Source organism: Meles meles, chromosome 14 (genome assembly GCF_922984935.1).
Source record: "Meles meles chromosome 14, mMelMel3.1 paternal haplotype, whole genome shotgun sequence".
NCBI lineage: Eukaryota > Metazoa > Chordata > Mammalia > Carnivora > Mustelidae > Meles > Meles meles.
Window position 1 is genome coordinate 21,746,633 of NC_060079.1, and position 20,697 is coordinate 21,767,329.

Here is a 20,697-nt window from a genome sequence, read left to right on the forward strand (position 1 = left end):
AACAGCAAAACACTCTCCTGCTCAGGGGAGAGGAGTGATATGTTCCCTTTTGCAGCTTTCTCTGCTATTGATAGCATACGTAAGACATAAAAGCATCACAAAAAGACATCTTCTTTTTTTTTTAAGATTTTATTTATTTATTTGAAAGAAAGAGATCACAAGTAGGCAGAGAGGAAGGAAAGGAAGCAGGCAGCCCCATTCGGGGCTTGATCCCAAGACCCTGGGATCATGACCTGAGCCCAAGGCAGAGGCTTTAACCCACTGAGTCACCGAGGCGCCCCAAGACATTTTCTTTCTACTACAAATACAAGAGTTCAAAGACCCTCAAATATCTAACTAGTCAAAAAATTAAACCCAGATCAAAAAAAAAAAAAACCAACTAAATATCATTATACTATTTTCCTAATATTCTGCACTAAATAATTTTGTAGGCTCAGACTCCTATAAAGAACACGCTTGTTTTTGAACCACACCCAGCAGAAATAATTAAGACCCTCTTTGTGTGGTTCAATTTTTATTTTTTTCCTGTCTTCCTCCACCACTGGTTGAAAGAGCCAAAATGTGTATTCCCCACACTATCACAGGAAACAAAGCAAGGGAATTCCATCTAAACTGAAGGATGTTAAATTCCCAGGCACAGCCAAGCAGGATGTCAAAGGTCATACCCCATATTTGTCCAAAGAAAAATACTATTAATATATTTATAGCTAGAACGAATAACTATAAATTCAAAAGCTATAACCTGATGAAAGATGGAAGAGGCATTAAATTCAGAAGTTTTTAAGCCTACATGGGTGTGCTGTCCTGGTGACAGCAAAGTTCATCTGCAAAATAAATACGGTCTAACAAGTCATTATGCTCTTATCAGTGCGCCCCTGACGTGACAAGCCCTGCTAAGGTCTGCAGAAAAGCCGCTGCTCACTTGTTTCAAGCCAGAGTCACAAAATAGCCTGAGGGAGCAGGCCAACCTCACCAGGAGAGATGCGGTTTGTGCAAAAGGCCAGTCACAAGACTCCAAAGTTTGCTTAATAAAATTCAATGTCATTTTTTTTTTATTTAAGTGAGTCCCTAAAACAGTCTCAGCTTAATAGGGCATGTAACTAAAGCAGGGCTCTCTATTTCAAATCCCAGATGTAATATTCACAGTTAAGGATCACAAAAAGAATTTTATCAGGAAAGGAATCCCTCTGATGCAGTACCTTAGAATCTGAGATGTTTAAAGTTTTCATTTTATGCCTCTGACATCTTTACTTCTTTCTCCCAGTCCTCTTTAAAAGTTATCTGAACACAAATGGGGGTGGGAAGTGTGAAAGAGCTTAAATGGAGGCCCTGAGCTGTCAATCAAAGGAGAATGACCTCAGCTCTTGACTTCCGTGACTGCATGTGTTTTCCTTTTTTCTCTTCTTTCCTTTTACACAAACACAGGCGGAAGTCATGGTTAGTCTAAGAACCATAGCCATCAACAGCTTGTCTTTGATTAAAATGTCTCCATGATTTCATCACAAAAGAAATTAAATAGGGTCTTTCTACGAATGCATTCAGCAAATGATATAACCTAAGATCATTTACATTGTTCAACAGAATCACATGGCACAACAGCTATTATTTTAGTTTTTTAAGAGAAAATGTAATTTTATATTTCTTAGAAATATAATTTGTAAGCCATGCAATCCAATGGTAATGAATTCTGAAACTGACTTGCAAACATGCACCTTTCCTTAGTTTGAGGACCAGAATGAACAAGTAAATGTGAGCTACATATGTATCGATATAATATTCTCTCCATTTTATCCTGTATCTCTCTCCCACATCCTCTAAATAAAGCAAAAATAAAACAATCACACTAAGGAATGCAATGACACAAACTTCAATATTCAAACTACTTATTAAATGGCTTGAAACCCAACTAACCTGGAAAGATGACTCCAGAATATTTACTTCTGAGTTAGACACCACAGGCTAAAAAGAATCATACAGAAGGTCTGTCTCTGAAAAAGTGGAAACAGACAGTGTGGGGACTCTCCCCCAAATACACAGGACCCATCTAAACACCAAAGTGTAAGCAGGGAAATTATGAAAGCTGTTACAACCATGATTCTCAATTTCTATTTTGGTAATTCTAAATCTGCTTTCTTGCATTCTGGGGAGTTTGGGGGGGGGGGTTGTTTGTCTTTAGAATGTCCTCTATATAACTATTCAAAGATATCAAATGGCATTTCAAGAAATACAAAGCACCTTATCACAGTTGGGGAAGTACCCATTACAGAACCAAAAAAGATGATGTAAATCACATCAAAACACACCTAATTACAGGAATTTTTAACCCTAACACCCTTCCTTAGTATTTATTTTTTAACTTTCCCCAATACTTCAGAAGAGAAAATAGCAATAAAAACCATTTGGTGATCTCTTCTAAAATGCAAAGCCATCAAATACTGTGTTTGAAATCAGTGTTATATACATACTATCCCTCCCTCCCCGCCAAATATACAAATTTGCCTGCCTGTTAATACAAATATATATAATAGACATACATCTAGGCTCTATATAATCAATTCTATTTTATGAATTCTAAGAGGTTTAAGAAACCATTTAAGACATACCAGTAACAGGTGTAGGAATCTTTCACATTCAGTATACGCAAATGTTATAATGGGACACTAAAAAGAAAGGAGAAACCTAAGTCAGCCCCACAGATTACATAAAAGTCAGCAGGATGGTCCACAGGAAGCTTTCACATTCACTGCATGTAAATTTCAAGATGGCATGCATATCTACCCATCCAGGGAGAAAAGGTTTACATTCAAATTTAGAGAGATGCAACCAGCTTGGTACCGAATACACAAACAACCTTAGGTGATATTTACAAGTTTGGCAAGTTCCCCTCCCCCCACTTCAGAGCTGGCCCCTCAGACTGCGAGACAGAGAGGTCCCAGATGCAGACAGGTGATATAACACTTGCCTTAAGGTAGGCGGGTTTCTCCTACATTCAAATCACAGTATGGTGGGCTGAACCTGACGTTGAAACTTCACTGGTGTGACAAATTGATGATTCTGCAAATTACAAGTCACAAATTCAAGAAACTACATCATCTCTGAAACGAAATTGGAGTGACTGATTTATCCTGATGCAACCCTACATTTAAGGTTATATGAGAATAACAGGAAAAAAAATTCCTTTCATGTCAAAATAGTACAATAAAATCCACATTTTGACTTATCACTACCTCAAGAATCTGCCAAAATAAGAGCCTCTAGCTAAACCATATGCAAATCATTTCCTTTGACCTTGCTTCCAAGCAACCAAACTGTCTAAGGTATTTGATATTTACTTGTATAGACCATTCCCAAATACATATGTGGTTATTTTGTTCTCAAGCTTTGAAGGACACAATATTTACAACGCTAGGAATTACGCAATTCATTTTAATTTCTCTCTCCAAATTGGATTTGAAATAGGGTGAGCCCTTTTCACTCACCCTCCCAGCCACTGAAAAGATAAAGACCCTCCCATTCCGTATGCAGGGATTTCTCACCTAGACAACAAGATGGGTCCTCTCTCAAGACACCTGCATGGCAGGCTTTTTGCAGCATGAAACTAGTAGAGGAAAAGCACTAATTTTCTAGATTAAAAAAGGAAAACTGGGGGCGCCTGGAAGGCTCAGTCAGTAGAGCATGCGACTCTTGAACTAGGGTTTGTGAGCCCAAGCCCCATCCACGGTAGGAACAGAGACTACAAAAAAAAAAAAAAAAGGAAAACTGTTGTGGGGAGGAGGGTGGTGCACAGGGAGGAAGAGGGGAAACAGTAAAACGTAAGTGCCCCCCGGCCTCAGATAACCATTTGGGAGATACTGAAATGAAAAGATCTTTATCTGCCCACAGAATCCAAGCTGGTTCTCCTCTTCCTCTTCCTTCATTAGGCCTCTCTCTTAGCTAGAATCCAAGTAGACTGAGAGGTTAATCCTGCTCTTCGAGACTTTTCTCCTGCAGTTATAAAATGCAACCACTGAGGTCCCCTCCCCTTCCTCAAGTCAGGTTCCTTTAGCTACTTTCAGACTGTTAACTCAGCAAACCAGTAATTGGATGCCTCTCACCAGCAGTGCACTCACAGCTCAGGATCCCCGTTAAAAGGAGAAAAACATTTTTTCTCAACTCTGATGTTTATCAGATCCCTCATACAATAAAAGAAGAGATCCAGGAAACCATAACCCATTTTCCAGATTCATGAGGAACGGCAATTGAGAAAAATCGGTTTATCCAAGAAATGTGTTTAATCCAACAAAAGAAAACAGGCCACCCCTTCTTCCCACCTCTTTCGCGTAACAGCTCTCCTTTAATCCGAGGAGATCAGCAGCATCTCCATAGCCAGTAAGGTCACAGGATTTAGCATCAGGATCAGTTCCTAACTTAAGCCACACAAAATGACACACTGTAATTAAAACCAGTATCATCTAGGGGGAGAAGGTAATCAAGGCTGAAAAAGATTGTGTTTTCAGGTCTCAAAAATCCACACAGAGATGCGGGAACCAGCCACACTCACCAAGGTGGCAGCCTGGGGACTCCAACGTATGCGGCCAACAGGAGAGTGTACAAAGAGCATGGGTTGTAGGAGATAAGAGCACATATCCCAGGTCACAGGCACTACAGTGCACACCAATGAACCACAGGCTTTAGAAGTAGCATTCTCTTCTGGAGAGATGTGCCATCCACCATCACTAAGAATTCAAGAACTCCTGTGACTTAGTGTCAGTAGGGACAAGCTACCTTGGAAAAAAATGACCTGCCCTCCTACAGATCTACAAATTGACTCTGCCTCTCCTCCTAGGAGCTAAGACCCCACACTGCTGCCCTTCAAGATCAAACTAAGATAAGACACAAGTTAAAGGATGAAGATGTTTTACATCTCTCTCTACTTACAGAATGAAAGGATCAAAGATGAGCTACAATTCTGAACCTCAGATTGATCTCACAAGTATATCCTGGTGTGCTATGAAAGCTATTTTGTCCACGTGGAATGTAACTTACACATTTAATAAAACCTCATAGTAGTGAGCTCCTTGTTTGTTTTTGATTCCCTGTCCCTCACTCCCCAAAGCAAGGTACCTTTTAAATGATATGCTGTCTGCCACTACAGGTATGTATATAATACTAAGATAGCTTTCTACATTTCTCCAACACTTGTTATTTCTAACACGGCTAATAAGTTCTAATAGGTGTGAATTTGTGCCTTTTGCTATACCTGAATACATTTTATATTGCATAGATCTTTAAGTTCTCCATGAGCTAGCCAGGCTCACTCACACAAGGATTCAGGGATGCACTCAGTTCCATGTCTGTCTGCCTGATATCACTTCTAGGTTTAGCACATCAAAATTTAACTCCCTTTGGATCCACTGAAGTATCTCATTATAACATTTATTCCTACAGTAAGGTCAGTGGGTAAAGACATATTTTTTTTTAAAGATTTTATTTATTTATTTGACAGACAGAGATCACAAGTAGGCAGAGAGGCAGGCAAAGAGAGAAGAGGAAGCAGGCTCCCTGCTGAGCAGAGAGCCCGATATGCAGGGCTCAATCCCAGGACCCTGGGATCACTACCTGAGCGAAAGGCAAGGGCCTTAATCCACTGAGCCAAACGCAAGGGCCTTAATCCACTGAGCCACCAGGCGCCCCAGGTGAAAACATATTAAAATGAGAAAGCTATCAAGAATTTCTAGTATTTTGCTAATGTAACACTAGAACTGATGTAAATTCTAAAGCACCTTTTTAAGCCAATATAACTTTGCCTCACAACTGCCCTAAGTATATTTTGAGACTGCTAACTCTAGCTTTAGGATTTCTCATTTAAAAAAAAAAAAAAAAAAAAAAGTAACAATTAGCTCTCTGGGGCACCTGGGTGGCTCAGTCAGTTGGGCATCTGCCTTCAGCTCAGATCATTATCTCTGGGTCCTGGGATCAGGGTGGGGGATGAGGCCTGAGGCCCGTGTTTGGCTTCCTGCTCAGCACAAGGTGGGAAGTGGGGGGTGGGGGGGGTGTATGCTTCTCTCTCTCTCTCTCTATCCCTTCCCCCCCCTCCTCATTCTTGCTGTCTCTAAAATGGATAAGTAAAATCTTTAAAAAAAGGGGGGGGTGCCTAGGTGGCTCAATCAGCTGGGCATCTGCCTTTGGCTCCAGTCATGATCCCAGGACCTGGGACTCTGCTTCTCCCTCTGCCTTTGCCACTGCTCGTGTTCTCTCTCTCACTCTCTCTAATAAGTAAATAAAATATTTTTAAAAAGATAAAACCAAAAACAATGAGCTTTCCTTGTTTAAATCACTCTCCCAGACACAAAAGTATGAAGGTTAGGTTTTTGTTTTTGTTTTAAATAAACTCTACCCCCAAGATGGGGCTCAAAGTCACCACCATGAGATCAAGAATTACATGCTCCACCATACTGAGCCAGCCAGGCAGCCCCTAAATATTAGTTTTAAAGAGCAGACCAAACAAAAAGCTAAATATTATCTAAATGCCTATTATTCATATACTTTTCTTATTTTTTTAGTGGGGGGCCCAGAGAAGGGGTACAGAAGAAGAGAATCCCAAACAGACTCTTCCCTGAGCACAGAGCCAGACACAATCCTGAGAGCCTAAGATCTCTCCTCAGATTATGAACCCAGCTGAAACCAAGAGTCCATTTCAAGAGTCAGACACTTGGGGCACCTGGGTGGCTCAGTTGTTAAGCATCTATCTTTGTCTCAGGTCATGATCCAAGATCTGGGATCGGGCCTGGCGCTGAGCTCCCTGCTCCACCGTGAGTCTGCTTCTCCCTCACTCTCACCCCTTGTGTTCCCTCTCTCCAGGTCTCTCTCCGTCAAATAAATAAAATCTTTAAAACAAAACAAAAACAAGGGTCAAACACTTAACTGACTGTACCACCCAGGAGTCCCATGCCTACTATTCATATTAAATTAATTATATAATGTGTTCCATTACCAAATTCTATGTATGACTTTTAAACCAAATGTAGTACCTTGGCTTTATTTGCATTCCATGGATTTCTAAATTTATATGAGCATCTCTAAGAAATTGGATTTTTTTTAAAGTTTTTATTTATTTACTTGACAGAGATAGATACAGCAAGAGAAGGAACACAAAACAGGGGGAGCGGGAGAGGGAGAAGCAGGTTTCCTGCTAAGCAGGGAGCCAGATGCAGGGCTCGATCCCAGGACTCTGGAATCATGACCCAAGCTGAAGCAGACACTTAACGACTGAGCCGCCCAGGTGCACCCAAAGAAACTGAATTTTAAGGACTAAAAATGTGACCATATTTTCATAATTTCTTAATTTATTAAAAAATATAATTTCATAGAAAAATTTAATCTAACTTTTTTAAGAGGATTTTTTTTTAAGATTTTATTTATTTGATAGAAGACAGGGTGAGAGAGGGAACACAAGCAGGGGGAGTTGGAGAGGGAGAAGCAGCCTTCCTGCTGATCAGGGAGCCCAATGCGGGGCTCTGATGTGCGGCTCGATCCCAGGATCCTGGGATCATGGCCTGAGCCAAAGGCAGACGCTTAATGACTGAGCCACCCAGGCACCCCTGTAACATTATTTTCATACTATATACCAAGTCCAATTTCAATCTGACAATAGTCTACCTATACTTCTTCAAACTTCCTAGGTTTTATGTTATCACTCAGAGAAACTGATGCTCCCCTATTTGCATGCCTTTATGAATGACAAACCATCACTTAGAAATCAATTTAGAAAATAATCTGATGGGAGGCACCCAGGTGGCTCCCTCAGCTGTCTGCCTTCAGCTCAGGTCATGGTACCAGAGACCTGGGACTGAGCCCCACATTTGGCTCCCCACTCACTGGCAAGCCTGCTTCTCCCTCTTCTTGTGCTCTCTCTAATAAATAAATGGAATCTTTAAAAGCATAATAATATGATGGATAGAAAAATGGATGTGCCAACAAAAGATACACACTGACGCAAGTACAATAAAATGTTAGTAGTAGAAACTAGATGGCAGGTATACAGGTGTTCAATGTAGAATTCTTCCAACTTTGCTTAACATTTGAAAATTTTATAACGAAATCTTGGGAGACTAACATCCCATTTTCAAGGTCCATCTCAATAGCCAACACAGAACTCAATTTTTCTTGAAGGAACATAACCCTTTCTACAGTGTATTATACAGTTATTTACTTGTCATACTTCATCTCCCTACAGGATCCATGTTTGAATCATTTTTCTGTCATTCAGATACATTTAATACAACATCCTGTAAACATTCATTACACCAATAATAAAATAATCATTCAACAAATGGAGAAAAAATAAGATACTGTGACCATCTCCAGAAAATAAAACCATCACAGATCTTTAGTTATACTAATATAAACATTATCACATTATGAACACACAGAAAGCTAAAATAGAAAAGATTCATAGTTTAAGAAAAACTTTTTCCCAACCATATATTTACAATATAACTGCAGGCATTAAAGTTAAGTTATAATACAAAGCAGCATGAAATTAAGAGATCACCAGGCATTCACTAAGAGAATGCATTCAGGCAGGAACCAAGACTGGAAGTTGGCAAACAGATGTGTGAGTTTTGCGTACTAAGCAAAGTTTTCAAAACCTCCAGTAAAGGCACAAGAGGATCCAAGTCCTGGGGACAGGATTGTTTAGAACCTAAAGAAGAGACGTAACCTAGAACAGGTAGGGGTCAGGAAGTCGATGTCTCAGGAGACTGAGAAAGAAGAGCTGAGAGACTCCGGGGAATGAACAGCATGCAAAGAGTGTGCTGAAGAGGATGTCCAAGTCTGAAAACTAGGTAAATGGTTAACTAACTAGACCACTAACCAAATCAGGAAACTCAAGATGGGAACCTCACCTCAGAGTAAGAGGAAATACAGCATGCTTGGGTTTAAATGTGTTCAATTTGAGGTGAAAGTGGGACATTTAAGGCCTTTAAGTAACTGGAGACAGGGACAATAGAGGGGTTAAATTATCTAGGGAAAAAAAATGAGAAAAAGTCCACAACTTGTCCTGAGGCATCTTTAGGTTTGAGCACAGAAAAAAAAAAAAATGATAAATAAGTGAACCAACTGGAAGAGAAGCCAGACTGTCCATGTAACTGAGTGCCCAATCAGAATGGACTAGGGATCAATGGAAAACTGCAGAAGGGGAAGACTTGGACACTCCCCTGTCAGTCTTAGTGACCTCTGACCATAAAGATGGCAAGCTTCAGCAATCATCAGAAACCAAAAACTGGGGGAAGCTCATCACATAGCTCCACCTCACTTTTTTTTTTTCTGTAATAAATACAGCCTGAAATAAAGGACACTTGTTGAATTTCTGTCCTTATTTCAAGTAATGCATTAAGGTGAAAATTCACTACATAATAAACTGGAAAGGGACTGCAAATTTAGCTTTCTAATCTTATTTGACATAATATCAAAACTAGTTGGCTCTTTTTAATAGCTTATGTCAAAGCTATACAAGGATGAATAAAAAAGAAAAAGAGGGGGGAGGAAAGCATCCCCCAAAAAAAGCCTTCCAAGTGGCAAGAATAATTCAACCAAGTCTCAGTAATTGCAGTGCTTACCCCACAAATTTATAAACCATACATAGACTGAGTGGAATAAAGTGGGATGCCATGAAGAGGGTGGTTTATTAAAAACCTGAACCATGTGAAATCACTAATATATAAAAATCCATTTTCACATTTCATATATTCCTTAGAAGACCACAGATAACAAGCAGTAATTTTCTGCAAAGAATTTCTGCATCACTACATGAGTTCTGTTAGTCCTTATCAGGAATTTAGCAAAAAGGGTGAATTCTTCCAAACCTTAGTGCATTTATATACAGCATATTCATTGGAACACAAGCCCTCACCCCTTAGACATCAAAATATAAACTTTCCAAGTTCATCCAATCCTCTGTTTGGCAACTGAGAGGGAACCCATACTAACTTCAGAATTTTGTACATACCAAGAAAAGGTAGTTATCTGACCCAAAGGAGGTCCCCGAGGCTGGGCCAAGGGCAAGTCTCTACAAATTGTTATCATGAAGGCCAAAGCAAATGTTGAAAGAAGCAAGGCTAGATCCACTCTACTCAATGTTCCAATGCTCTGTACAACTAAACACTCCTTTGCTCTCTCCAATCACCACTGGGTTTATAGTGCTTCTCTGAAAGGATTGCAGGAAGCCCCAAAGTTATGGCACATGCAGGGGGGAGGAAAAAAAAAAACAGAAAAACAGCCGATTAAATTCCCATGATGCCAGGGTACTGGGTAGTTTCCAAGGGCAGAGTGTTCTAGAAAAATGCAAATAATTCAGGCTCTCCAAAGAAATTCCAGGCAAATACTGACAGCTGCTGTCTTAGAAAATCATACAGAATAGTAGTTTAGGGAGCCTGGATGGAAACGCACAAAAACAGGCAAAACACTTTCAAGCTATCAGGGATTCTAACTCACCACTGAGTATTCCATCCCCATCTCCCATTTTATATGTCGCCTTAAAAGATTCTCTGTACAGTATATGGTATCTAGCCATATTTGTGCCCATTGCCAATGTAATAGCTTCTAAGTAATTATGGGGCGGGGGGAGAGAGTCTCAATGTACTTTAACTTTTTTTTTAAAATCTCCATGAGAATTAAAAATGTCTTCTCTCCAGTATCCAAATATTTGCCACCCTGAGACAACAAAATCGGGGGGGGGGGGGGGGGGGGGGCAAACAAAAACAGACGTCGCCACTCTGGCCACATCTCTCCCAAGGATCTGCCACAAAAACATAGGTAAACTAAAAATAAAAATAAAATTCTGATAATCACCAATGAAGGGATTCATACTTGACACCGATTTTGGAATTTCTGGAAAAAAAAGTACCAGCCATAAGAACTGTCACATTAGTCCCACATACTGTTTTCAGTCTTCAGCAAATATGCTTACAAATTTTGCTGCATTAATTCCCCTACTCATTTTTAATTCTCTTACCTCATGCTCCCTTCCCCAAATACATACACAGAAATTTTCACTCCACTGTAAAACAAGGTTTTCTTTAAGGTAATTTCAGTAACAAACTGGAATTGGCCTCACCAAGAGGCCATTCTTTAAGTCCAATGTGAGTATGCAGCAAGAAAACATCTGTCATCCCTGTGCCAAGGATTCTGTAGGATTTAAATCACTCACCTCCAAAATGTGAATTTTAAAATAAAAAAATTTTTAAAAAGGACTGTCGGGGGCGCCTGGGTGGCTCAGTGGATTAAGGCCTCTGCCTTCAGCTTGGGTCATGATATCCGCCCCCCCCCCAGAGTCCTGGGATCGAGCCCCACGTCCGGCTCTCTGTTCCACAGGGAGACTGCTTCCTCCTCTCTCTCTGCCTGCCTCTCTGCCTACTTGTGATCTCTGTCTGTCAAATAAATAAATAAAAATCTTAAAAAAAAAATAAAAAATAAAAAGGACTGTCAGTTCATAGGCCAAATTAAAAAAAGTCATTCCAAACCAAATAGCTGAGCTTTATAAAACAATTTAAAATTTTCTTTAAGTATCAAGTCTTATTGCTGAAGCATTCTTTTAACCCAGATGTTCCAAATAATGTCAAAACAAAAAACAAGAGTCAACTTAAAACTGCCATTAAAAGGGGGGAGGGGAAGTGGAACCAGAGCTCACAATACTACTTCCCAAGCTCTAGAAAGCTTTCTATGGGTGGGAGGGTGGGGGAGGGGGACAGGTCATGGAAATGAAGTTTCACTATTTATAAATACTGTACATGGTTTAAAAGATCCCGGGTTTTCCAAAAGTCTTAGCTTCCACTTTGAGTGTAACCTTATGACAGTTATGGCCAATAACAAAGCAAGTGTAAAACCGATGTAACATACCATCCCTACAAACACAAAATGCACATCCCACAAATACAACTAGTGTCTAAGGAACTAGAAGTTTATGAACTCTTTAGCAGCTTTTCAACTATTCTGTCCTATGCAAATGACTTTCAAAATCTCTGGCAGGCCCCAGGAATTTAAAAGCACAAGAAACTGTATTTAATTAAAGATTCAGTCTAATTCCCAGTAGTAAATCACAGGAAATACTTAGTTCCAAACCAGCCTCTCCTCAGTTCTAAAAGTTAGGTTTGGGCTGATTTGCATTTTAGAATTCGATTTCTTCTTTAAGCTAGAAGTCATAGTAAAATGTGTCCCTTTTATGAATCTTTAAAAACAGATGAGTCTTTCAAATCTGAGAAACTTGGTTTTAACAAGTAACTCATTTTTATGAAAACTCTAACCAGAAAACTAGTTATGAGTTAGAATACTTAAGGTTGTTTCTTTGCTTCTTAAAATATCCTTTTACTCAAAGTGAAAATGCACTTGCTGTAATCTGACTTGCACCAACGGACTCTCATTACACCTGAAACATTTACTCACTTGAGAACAGCAGCCTACTCCCTCCCAAAGTCCCATTTGGTTTCCACTGGGAGCTGTCACTGGGCCTCCAATTCTTAACAGATAGTAACAATTCTTACTACCACTTAATGGATCTTTAGCTACAGTAAGTATATTTTTAAAGAAAAAATTTTAATTCCATTTAGGTAAAAAAAAAATTATAACAAGAAAGAACCTAATAAAAAAAAGTTTGGGGGTTTGACTTGTCCTTAATATCTTTTTTTTAAAGCACTTAATCTTAAAAGTCTAGGTTATACTCCTAGTTTAAGAAGAATACTCTGATTTAAGGCCCTATGAGAGGCAAAACTAAATATAATCCCCAAATACTGCCCTTCTCCATCTTTTAAGAAAAGCACTCCAGCAAACTGAAGTAGATTGTATCCATTTCCAAGGACATAAAAGAATGGTGTAAGTACACATGGTACTTTCAATTAAAAAAAAAATTTTTTTAATGGCAAATACTTTATAATAGATAGCTCAAGCAGGGTTGACAGATGAGCAAGTCAAGTACTTAAACTCAGATGTTAAGTAAAACTGGATCTGCATTTTGTGACTTAAAAGAATACATACCAAGCTTTTTGAAACAGTAAAACCGCACGTAATGCCTAGGAATGAGATTGTAGGTGGTATTTTACTCTAAAACACACGTTGGAAAAAATAAAATCCTGGCTCCTTCTCCAGGAACTTCAAGAAGATATGAGTAACTTAACCTTTTTTGACACACATTAACCACAAACATGACACGGTATGTAAAACTACCCTGGTGTAACCAACTGCGCAGCAAAGATCAATCTTTATTATGCTATACAGTCAGGATAAGGGATGAGGAAGAAGGTCTCAACTTAACTTTCCTATCGATCCCTCCACCTGTGGCAGTGAGAAACCGTCAGCTTCAGAAGGCCACACGACGAACGGACCCCCGGTAAACCTGCCCACAGCCTGTCCTGAGAGCCCCCGGGTCTTTTCGACCCGCAAGTAGGGAAGTACCTGTCCCGGCCCTGAGAACCTGAGGCTCCTCTCTCTGAAAACCAAAAAAGAACCAGACGCGCCCCATCTACAGTCCTCTATTGAAGCAGGACTTCCCCACACGTTCCTTTCATGCGCACCTCCACTCCCACTACCTGAAACACTTGTCACAAAGACCCCTGCCTCGTCTGTACTTCCGCGCTCGGTAACACTGAGGTGGCAGAGCGAGAGAGAAGGTACACACATCTCCAACTCTCGTCACCCCGAGCAGCCTCTCCATGCCTAATTAAAGGCCTCGGACCATGGGCGAGGCCAAGTTTGGGGGCATTTCCTTGCGCAGAGAAGTGCTGGCCTCACAGCCCCGCGGCCGGGCCGGGAGCTGCGCACCGCCCCGGCGCGCTGGCCCTTTAAAGGCGCTCTCTTCCTACGCCTGCGGCCCCTCCCTCGCCGTCGCAGCTCCCGCTCCCGCCCCCGCCTCCGCCGAGGGTCACACTTGAACTTTAGCTCGCCCCGCGCGGCCCAGCGCCCGCGCTCCGCAAGCGGTGGCCGCCTCTCCACACGTGTCAGATGCACTACCTCCGGATCGGCTCGCCCGGCCCCCTGCATTCGAGGCCACTTCGGATAAAATCAAAACAAAGCAAAATGCATACCGGTCTCAAAAACTGCGCTGCCTGCCCCCAGAGACCGGCTGGCGACCTGTCTGTCCCCTCCACCTACAGCTCGGTGCTGGGGCGCCGGGGCCCCGAAGAGCCCCGCCGCGCCTTTATTCGCGCGGCGGAAACTGCTCTGCTGCGCAGCCCAAAGCTGCTGGGACGCACACCGCAGGAGACCGAGAGGAGCCGCCCTCACCCCCCCCCCCAAGGTCCTGGAGGAAAAGGAGCAGTGGCACCAGACCCCTCCAGTCCTGGTGGAGCAGACCCCAGGAAACCCCTTCCTCCCCTCACTGGCGAACTTTTCTGCCTTCTCTGATGTCCACTCCTTGCCGTACTTTTTTCACTCCTAATTCCCAAGTGAGCCCCCTTCCCCGTCCCGCTCCAACTCTCACTTCAGCGCGCTCACACACACTTACTCTTGACCCCGACAGGTCCCGGGCAAGCCCACCACTCATGTCTGCCACTTTTCGCGCTCTCTCTGCACGCGCCGCCCGCATGCCCTGCACTTTCAGGACAAGCAAACTTCCACAGTCGCCCCCTCATGTGCCCCACCACGACCCTGGGTGGAGGCAGGGGTCCCCGCGCTCCACCCCCCGTCCGGCCCTGCGCCCCGAGGCCACTGACCTTCCAGCCCGCCGAGCTGTTGCTGTCACCCTTATCCTTGAAGTAGGGCACGCTCTTGACCATCCACTCGTAGATCTGCGACAGCGTGAGCCGCTTCTCCGCTGAGCTCTCGATGGCCTTGGTGATGAGGTCGGCGTAGGACAGGTTGCCCCACGCGTTGCGGCGGGACGAGCTGCTCTTTCGCGGCTGCCCGGCGAGCGGCCCGGCGGCGGCTGGGGGCACCGGCGGGTGCTGAGACAGCGGCCCGGGCGGCGGAGGCTGCGGCGGCGCCGGGTGCAGGCAGCCCGCCTCCGGGCTCTGGAAGTCCCCGCACAGACCCCCGGTGGCGGCAGCTGCAGCCGCCGCCGCCGCCACCGCTGCGGCCGCCGCTGCGGCCGCCGCCACGGAGCCGGGCGCCTGCGGGAAGTCCCCGGGCTCTTCCAGCAGGCTCAGGTTGCTCATGAAGTCGGCGTTGACAGCGGCCGCCGAGGCCGAGGGCAGGCCCGCGGCGGCGTCGGGGTTCGCGGCCGTGCTGCCCGACGGCGCCGGACTGGAGGTGGCCGAGTTGGACTGGCTAAACTCCGGCCTGGGCAGCGGCCAGGTGCACGAGCGCGGCCGCGGTAGCGGCTCGAAGTCCGGGTCGATCTCCACCACCTGGGGCGCTTCGGCCATGGTGACCCCCACCCCTCCCCCAGCCGCGGGAGAGCCAAGGGGTCGAGCGCACCACACGGGGCCGAGGGGGAGGGGTGCGAAGAGCCGGTCCGAGATTTGTGGGGGGGCGAAGTCCGTGCCTCGAGCAGACGAAAACCTGGAGGAAGGCGCGGCGGAGTGGAAGCGCGAGCCCAGAACTTAACTTCGCGGGTCCATCAACATCTAGGCTCTTCCAGGTCCGCTGCACGGGTAGGACTGCAGGCCAGAGTCACCGGGCCGGACAGCGGTCGGCGTCGTACTCCTGCTGACAGGGCCCGCAGACAGAAGGACAGACGGACGCAGCGGGCCGCTTGCTCTCCCCGCGGCGCAACCGCGGCGCTGCTGCCTGTTGAATGTGGCGGCGGCGGCGGCAGCGGCTGCTGCGACTACGCTGCCGCCCGACTTACGGGATCTGCTGCCGCCCCCCGCCCGCGGCAGCGCGCGCGCTGGCCCGCCCCTGACGGACAGCGCGCGCGACCAATGGGCGCGCGGCGCCGCCGCCCAGGCAGCCAGTGGTCGCCCGCCTGGGCGGGGTCCTGTTTTCCACCGGGAGGCGGCAGTGGTTTGGTGGGGGGTAGGGGGGTGTTTTTCTCTTTCACTCTCTCTCTTTCTCTCTCTCTCTCTCTTTTTTTTTTTTTGGATCTCTGTTATTATTTTCTGGTAATTCTCAAGTGTTTCTGTGAGTCTCTCGCCCTCTCAGTGTTTTGATTGCTAGGAGGCAAACCAGCGTGGAGGCGGCGGCGACACTTTGTTTACTACTGAGGAGCAAAGCCGAGTACTCGGGAAGCTCGAGTGGAACGAGTCTCTTGCTTCGCCTCGACCTCCGCTCGGGGCCCAGAGTGAGGAGGGGCGGGGGCCGGGGGAACGCTTCTCGCTCCGCAGGCGCTAGGTGGGCGGCGGAGGCGGCCTCGCGGAATTCTACTCCATCGCCCCCCTTCTCGGCTCCACCCACGATTTTTTTGCAGAGAAACGTGGGGAAGTCGGTGGGTTTTGTGTTTGTTTTTTGTTCTCTTTCCCTGCGATCTGTCAAGTTCTCCAGCCCCCACGCGGGCTTCGCAGCAAACACCCCCCGCCCGCACCTGGGTCCCAGCGGTGGAGTCCGCGCGGCGGCCGCCCTCCCCACGCCTCCAAGCCCGGAACCCACCTGTCCGCACCCCCGAGCTGAGCCTCTGCGGTTCCCTCTGGCCGGGGGCCAGGCTTCCAACCCACCAGCCGCCAGCTGGGTTCACTCCATTCTTGACCTAAAAGGCTAGAAATGAGGGAAAGGGGACTCAGCGCGAGCCGAAGACAATCCTATTTCACACGCACACCCAGACTCAAAAGCATCCTAGACCTCACGCCCTCTGTGGGAACATCTTCCCCTCGGCGGGAACCTCAGACTCTAATAATCCAGCGGCGGCGGGGAAGGGACCAGAGAAGAGCATGTAGACAGAACCTTGTCACTTTATTACTTACCCCTAATACACTTCCACTATTTGCTTATTATTTCCTTGCTGTTGAGGATGGAATTGGCAAGCGCCCAAGGGTAAGACGAAAGCCTTGGGGCTCAGCCCTGCCCTAAACCCAGGTTCCTCTTAACTGTTTGCCTCGAGTGTCAATAAACCCCTCACCCACCCTACCCCACGTTTTTCCATCTGGGCTCCAGGTCCTGTGGAGATCAGTGGGGCCAAAGGTGGGAAGACAATGGTCCTTGTGTGTTAGGGAGCAAAAGAAGCAGTTTTCAAGAAACAGGGTTTTTTTTTTGTTTTGGTTTGGTTTTTTAGGAGGAATATGGAAGGCATTTCCTTTCATAGGGATGGGATCACTCAGGTTGGAAGATTGACAGTCTTAAATATCTTGTCCAAAATGACGGCTCAGTGAATTAAGCCTCTGCCTTCCGCTGGAGTCATGGTCTTAGGGTCATGGGATAGAGTCTGATTTTGGGCTCTCTGCTAGGCAGGGAGCTTGCTTCCCTCTCCCTCTGCCTGCCTCTTTGCCTACTTGTGATCTCTCTCTCTCTGTCAAATAAATAAAATCTAAAAAAAAAAAAAGGAAAGAAAAGCAAAATGACAGCTCCCTATTACTTTAAAAATCCCCTTTTCCTTACAGGTTTAATTCTTCAATTAAAAAAGTGGTGTCTAAAGAAACTTGGGCCTCCTTTACAAAAGTTTGAAAGGACTTAGAGATTTATTTCTTCCTTTACATTCTCACTATCATCTCCCTAGTTCAGACCCCTATTTCTTCATAATCCACTTATCGCAAGAGCTTCCCACCGATAATGGGGGGGCGGGGGGAGAAGGTCGTGAGCCTGATGGATGAAGGATCGGGTTAGTTCCCACCCTCCTCCACTTGTGGTCTCTGTATCTACTATCAAACTTGGACAGTTTGGGCCTCCTCTGCCAGCCGCTAGGGGACCTCAGTAACCCAGATGATGAGCTCAGAGGAAGGAGGTTAATGTGGAACTGTTGATACCCTCAACCTCGCCAATCGAGCTCTGCAGAGGCAGCCCCCATTCAGATGGCCGCACCCTGCAAATAGGCGGTGCCCTAGTGGATCATTCTTGGCAAAGGAAACCAGCTGCAAATTTGGCTTTGCCTTCCTTTCAATTCCGGTTTTTCATGGCTTCAATGAGAGGACGGTACTTGATTAAGGGAGTTTTCTTACAGATTTTCCTCAGGTCCTTGAAATCTGAACTGTCCTGCCTAATTGTTTTAAGTGTTGTAGTTTGCTTTTCTTTGGCCTTGTTATGAAATTTGACTTGAAGTAGGCACAGAGTACCTAGAGGGCCAACGTCCCTGACACAACAGTTCCAAAAACACTGACCATATGTTTAAGGTGTTTCTAGCTTCCAGCTGCCTACTCTACTTACTGAACCTTAGGGTGCTGGTGAACATTTGGCCTGTTTCCAATCTTCAGCTTGCACAAGCTGTTCCGTAATGAATAACCATACATAACTCATTTTGCATCTGTGTAAGTATAGACACAGGAGGAATTTCCAGAAAAGAGATCACTGGGTCAGCAGTTAAATGCATTTGCAGTTTTGAGAAACACTGTCAAATTGCATTCCATTAAGAATTCTATCAAGCTAAACGCTAAAGGTTCTTTTCAGCTAGATCCACAGAATGTTAAAATTGAAAGTAGAGATCACCTTGGTGGCCTCCTTTAATTTCTCCATAAGGAAATCGAAGCACAGAGAGGCTGATTTGCCCAACGTCACACAGAAACGAGTGCTGCTGCCATGGCTGGAATTTTCTGCTTTCCCATCAATGATCGCTTCAAAACACAAACAGAAAATAAGAAATACCTGCTATTCCTATATAGTGGTAACCACTTTAAAACTTGATAGTATATTTCCTTCCAGTCCACCACACAGATTTTAGTAATTTTAGTTGGCTGAACTCCACTGAACTAATCAAAGTTTGGATTTGGGAGACTGAAAAAGCAGACACAAAAAAAGATGAGAGTGACAGTAAGAAAATGAAAGAAAGAAGATTACAAAAGAAGTGATTTGGGTTTTTTTAGTCAAAATACAAACGTTTTCTCTCTTTAAAGGATGCCAAAGTATTTAAATTGGCACTTGCTCTGCTTAAGAGAAAAAGTTCATTTCTTTAGTATTTTTTGTGGTAGCTGTTTGCTTGGAAGGCTGATTCTAATGATTATTGCTTACTAGCTGGTGCATATATCCCAGCTGGGAAGAAAAATGTTTCATGTCAGGTAAGAACAATTAAACTGAAAGAGGGAAATTTATCCTCACAGAGTCCATCTCACAAACCTATATGGTGTTCTTTCCTCTGCCTGGTTTTCGGAGTGGTTATCACACCACCCTTGACAGGAAGACTGAGGGATGGTTCCTTGCCATCAGTTCCTTGGCAGAAACTTCTGCATTTGCCCCTCACTACCAGCATACTGATCCCTGGTTTAAGTTCTTACTTGTCAAAATAGGTAACTTAAGTCCAGTTTATTTATTTTATTATTATTTTTTAAGATTTTACCCATTTATTTGACAGACAGAGATCACAAGTAGGCAGAGAGGAGGAAGCAGGCTCCCTGCTGAGCAGAGAGCCCCACAGGGGGCTCAGCTCTATCCCAGGATCCTGGGATCACGACCTGAGCCAAAGGCAGAGGCTTTAACCCACTGAGCCACCCAGGCGCCCCCTTAAGTCCAATTGAATGAGTAAGCGAAAAGTCTGGACGTCTATTTTTCAGTTATGACACTTTGCTTCATACTTTGCCTTCCCTTTCCCCAACAACTGCCCATTTCTGATATTCTGTCTGAATTATTATGAGGTACTGCTATCAGCCTAAATTGGCCTTTCTTTACTTTGCCCCTAGAAAATAATCTGAAAAACCACAGCTTCAGGTTCTTAAGCCAATATCTGGAAACCTGACCTATTAAGTGGTAGCTCTAGCAATCGTAGAAGGAGTCACTCATTTTTCTTGAGGGGTAAGTTCCTTTGGATTTGGTTATCCTTTCAACAAAAATGTATAGAGCACCTGTTATACATATGCAGGTATGGTGCTTCTCAGGGTACTTGGTTTTGATGGCAAATTGCTTGAGTTCACAAATGACTTTTTTTTTTCCTCCTTTTACTTTCCTTTATATAATTTTGAAGTCAGAGTTAGAATGATGATACTCTTGTTTTTCATTTATTTATTTATTTATTTGACAGAAAGACAGAGGCAGGGTGAGAGGAAACACAAGCAGGGAGAGTGGGAGAGAGAGAAGCAGGCTTCCCACTGAGCAGAGAGCCAAACGTAAGGCTCGATCCCAGGACCCCGGGATCATGACATGAGCCAAGGGCAGACACCCAACGACTGAACCACCCTGGCGCCCTGGGGCCAATGATATTCTTAAATAACCAGAGCATATTAACAATATTTATTTGGAGGAAGCACACACACACACACACACACACACACACAGAGCATTTGGTACAAAGAATGCTAAGTCAAGAAAAAACTGGAATATTACCAATTTTGAAGAAAAATGATAAGGTGAAGTAGAAAAGCTAAATAAATGTGCAATTCACGGGCATTGGGAGTATGAGCTCTGGCTACCAACCCTTGGAGTTTAGATGATCTTGCTTCAGATGCGCAAAAGACTCAAACTACATTAGTTTATTTGCCTATTGCAAAAAAAGACAATGCTTATTAACCTGTAACTGGAGAGAGAGGCATTGGGCCAGTCATGAACCAAATGATCAATATTTTCAGTTACAAAGAGCCAATTTTTTTTTTAAGATTTTAGTTATTTATTTGACAGAGAGAGAGATCACAAGTAGGCAGAGAAGCAGGCAGAGAGAGAGGGGAGGAAGCAGGCTCCCTGCAGAGCAGAGAGCCCAATGTGGGGCTTGATCCAGGACCCTGG

At 44.4% G+C, this 20,697-nt stretch overlaps 1 protein-coding gene across 1 annotated transcript in view; it reads right to left on the reverse strand.

The window, feature by feature from the left end:
* Positions 1–15,752, reverse strand: part of FOXO1 (forkhead box O1) — a 98,200-nt gene extending 82,448 nt beyond the window's left edge. The window contains exon 1 of the mRNA XM_045978211.1: positions 14,682–15,752. Within this exon, the coding sequence (XP_045834167.1) occupies positions 14,682–15,332 (651 nt within the window). The 5' untranslated portion in view covers positions 15,333–15,752. The remainder of the gene's footprint in view (positions 1–14,681) is intronic.
* Positions 15,753–20,697: the final 4,945 nt, after the last annotated feature.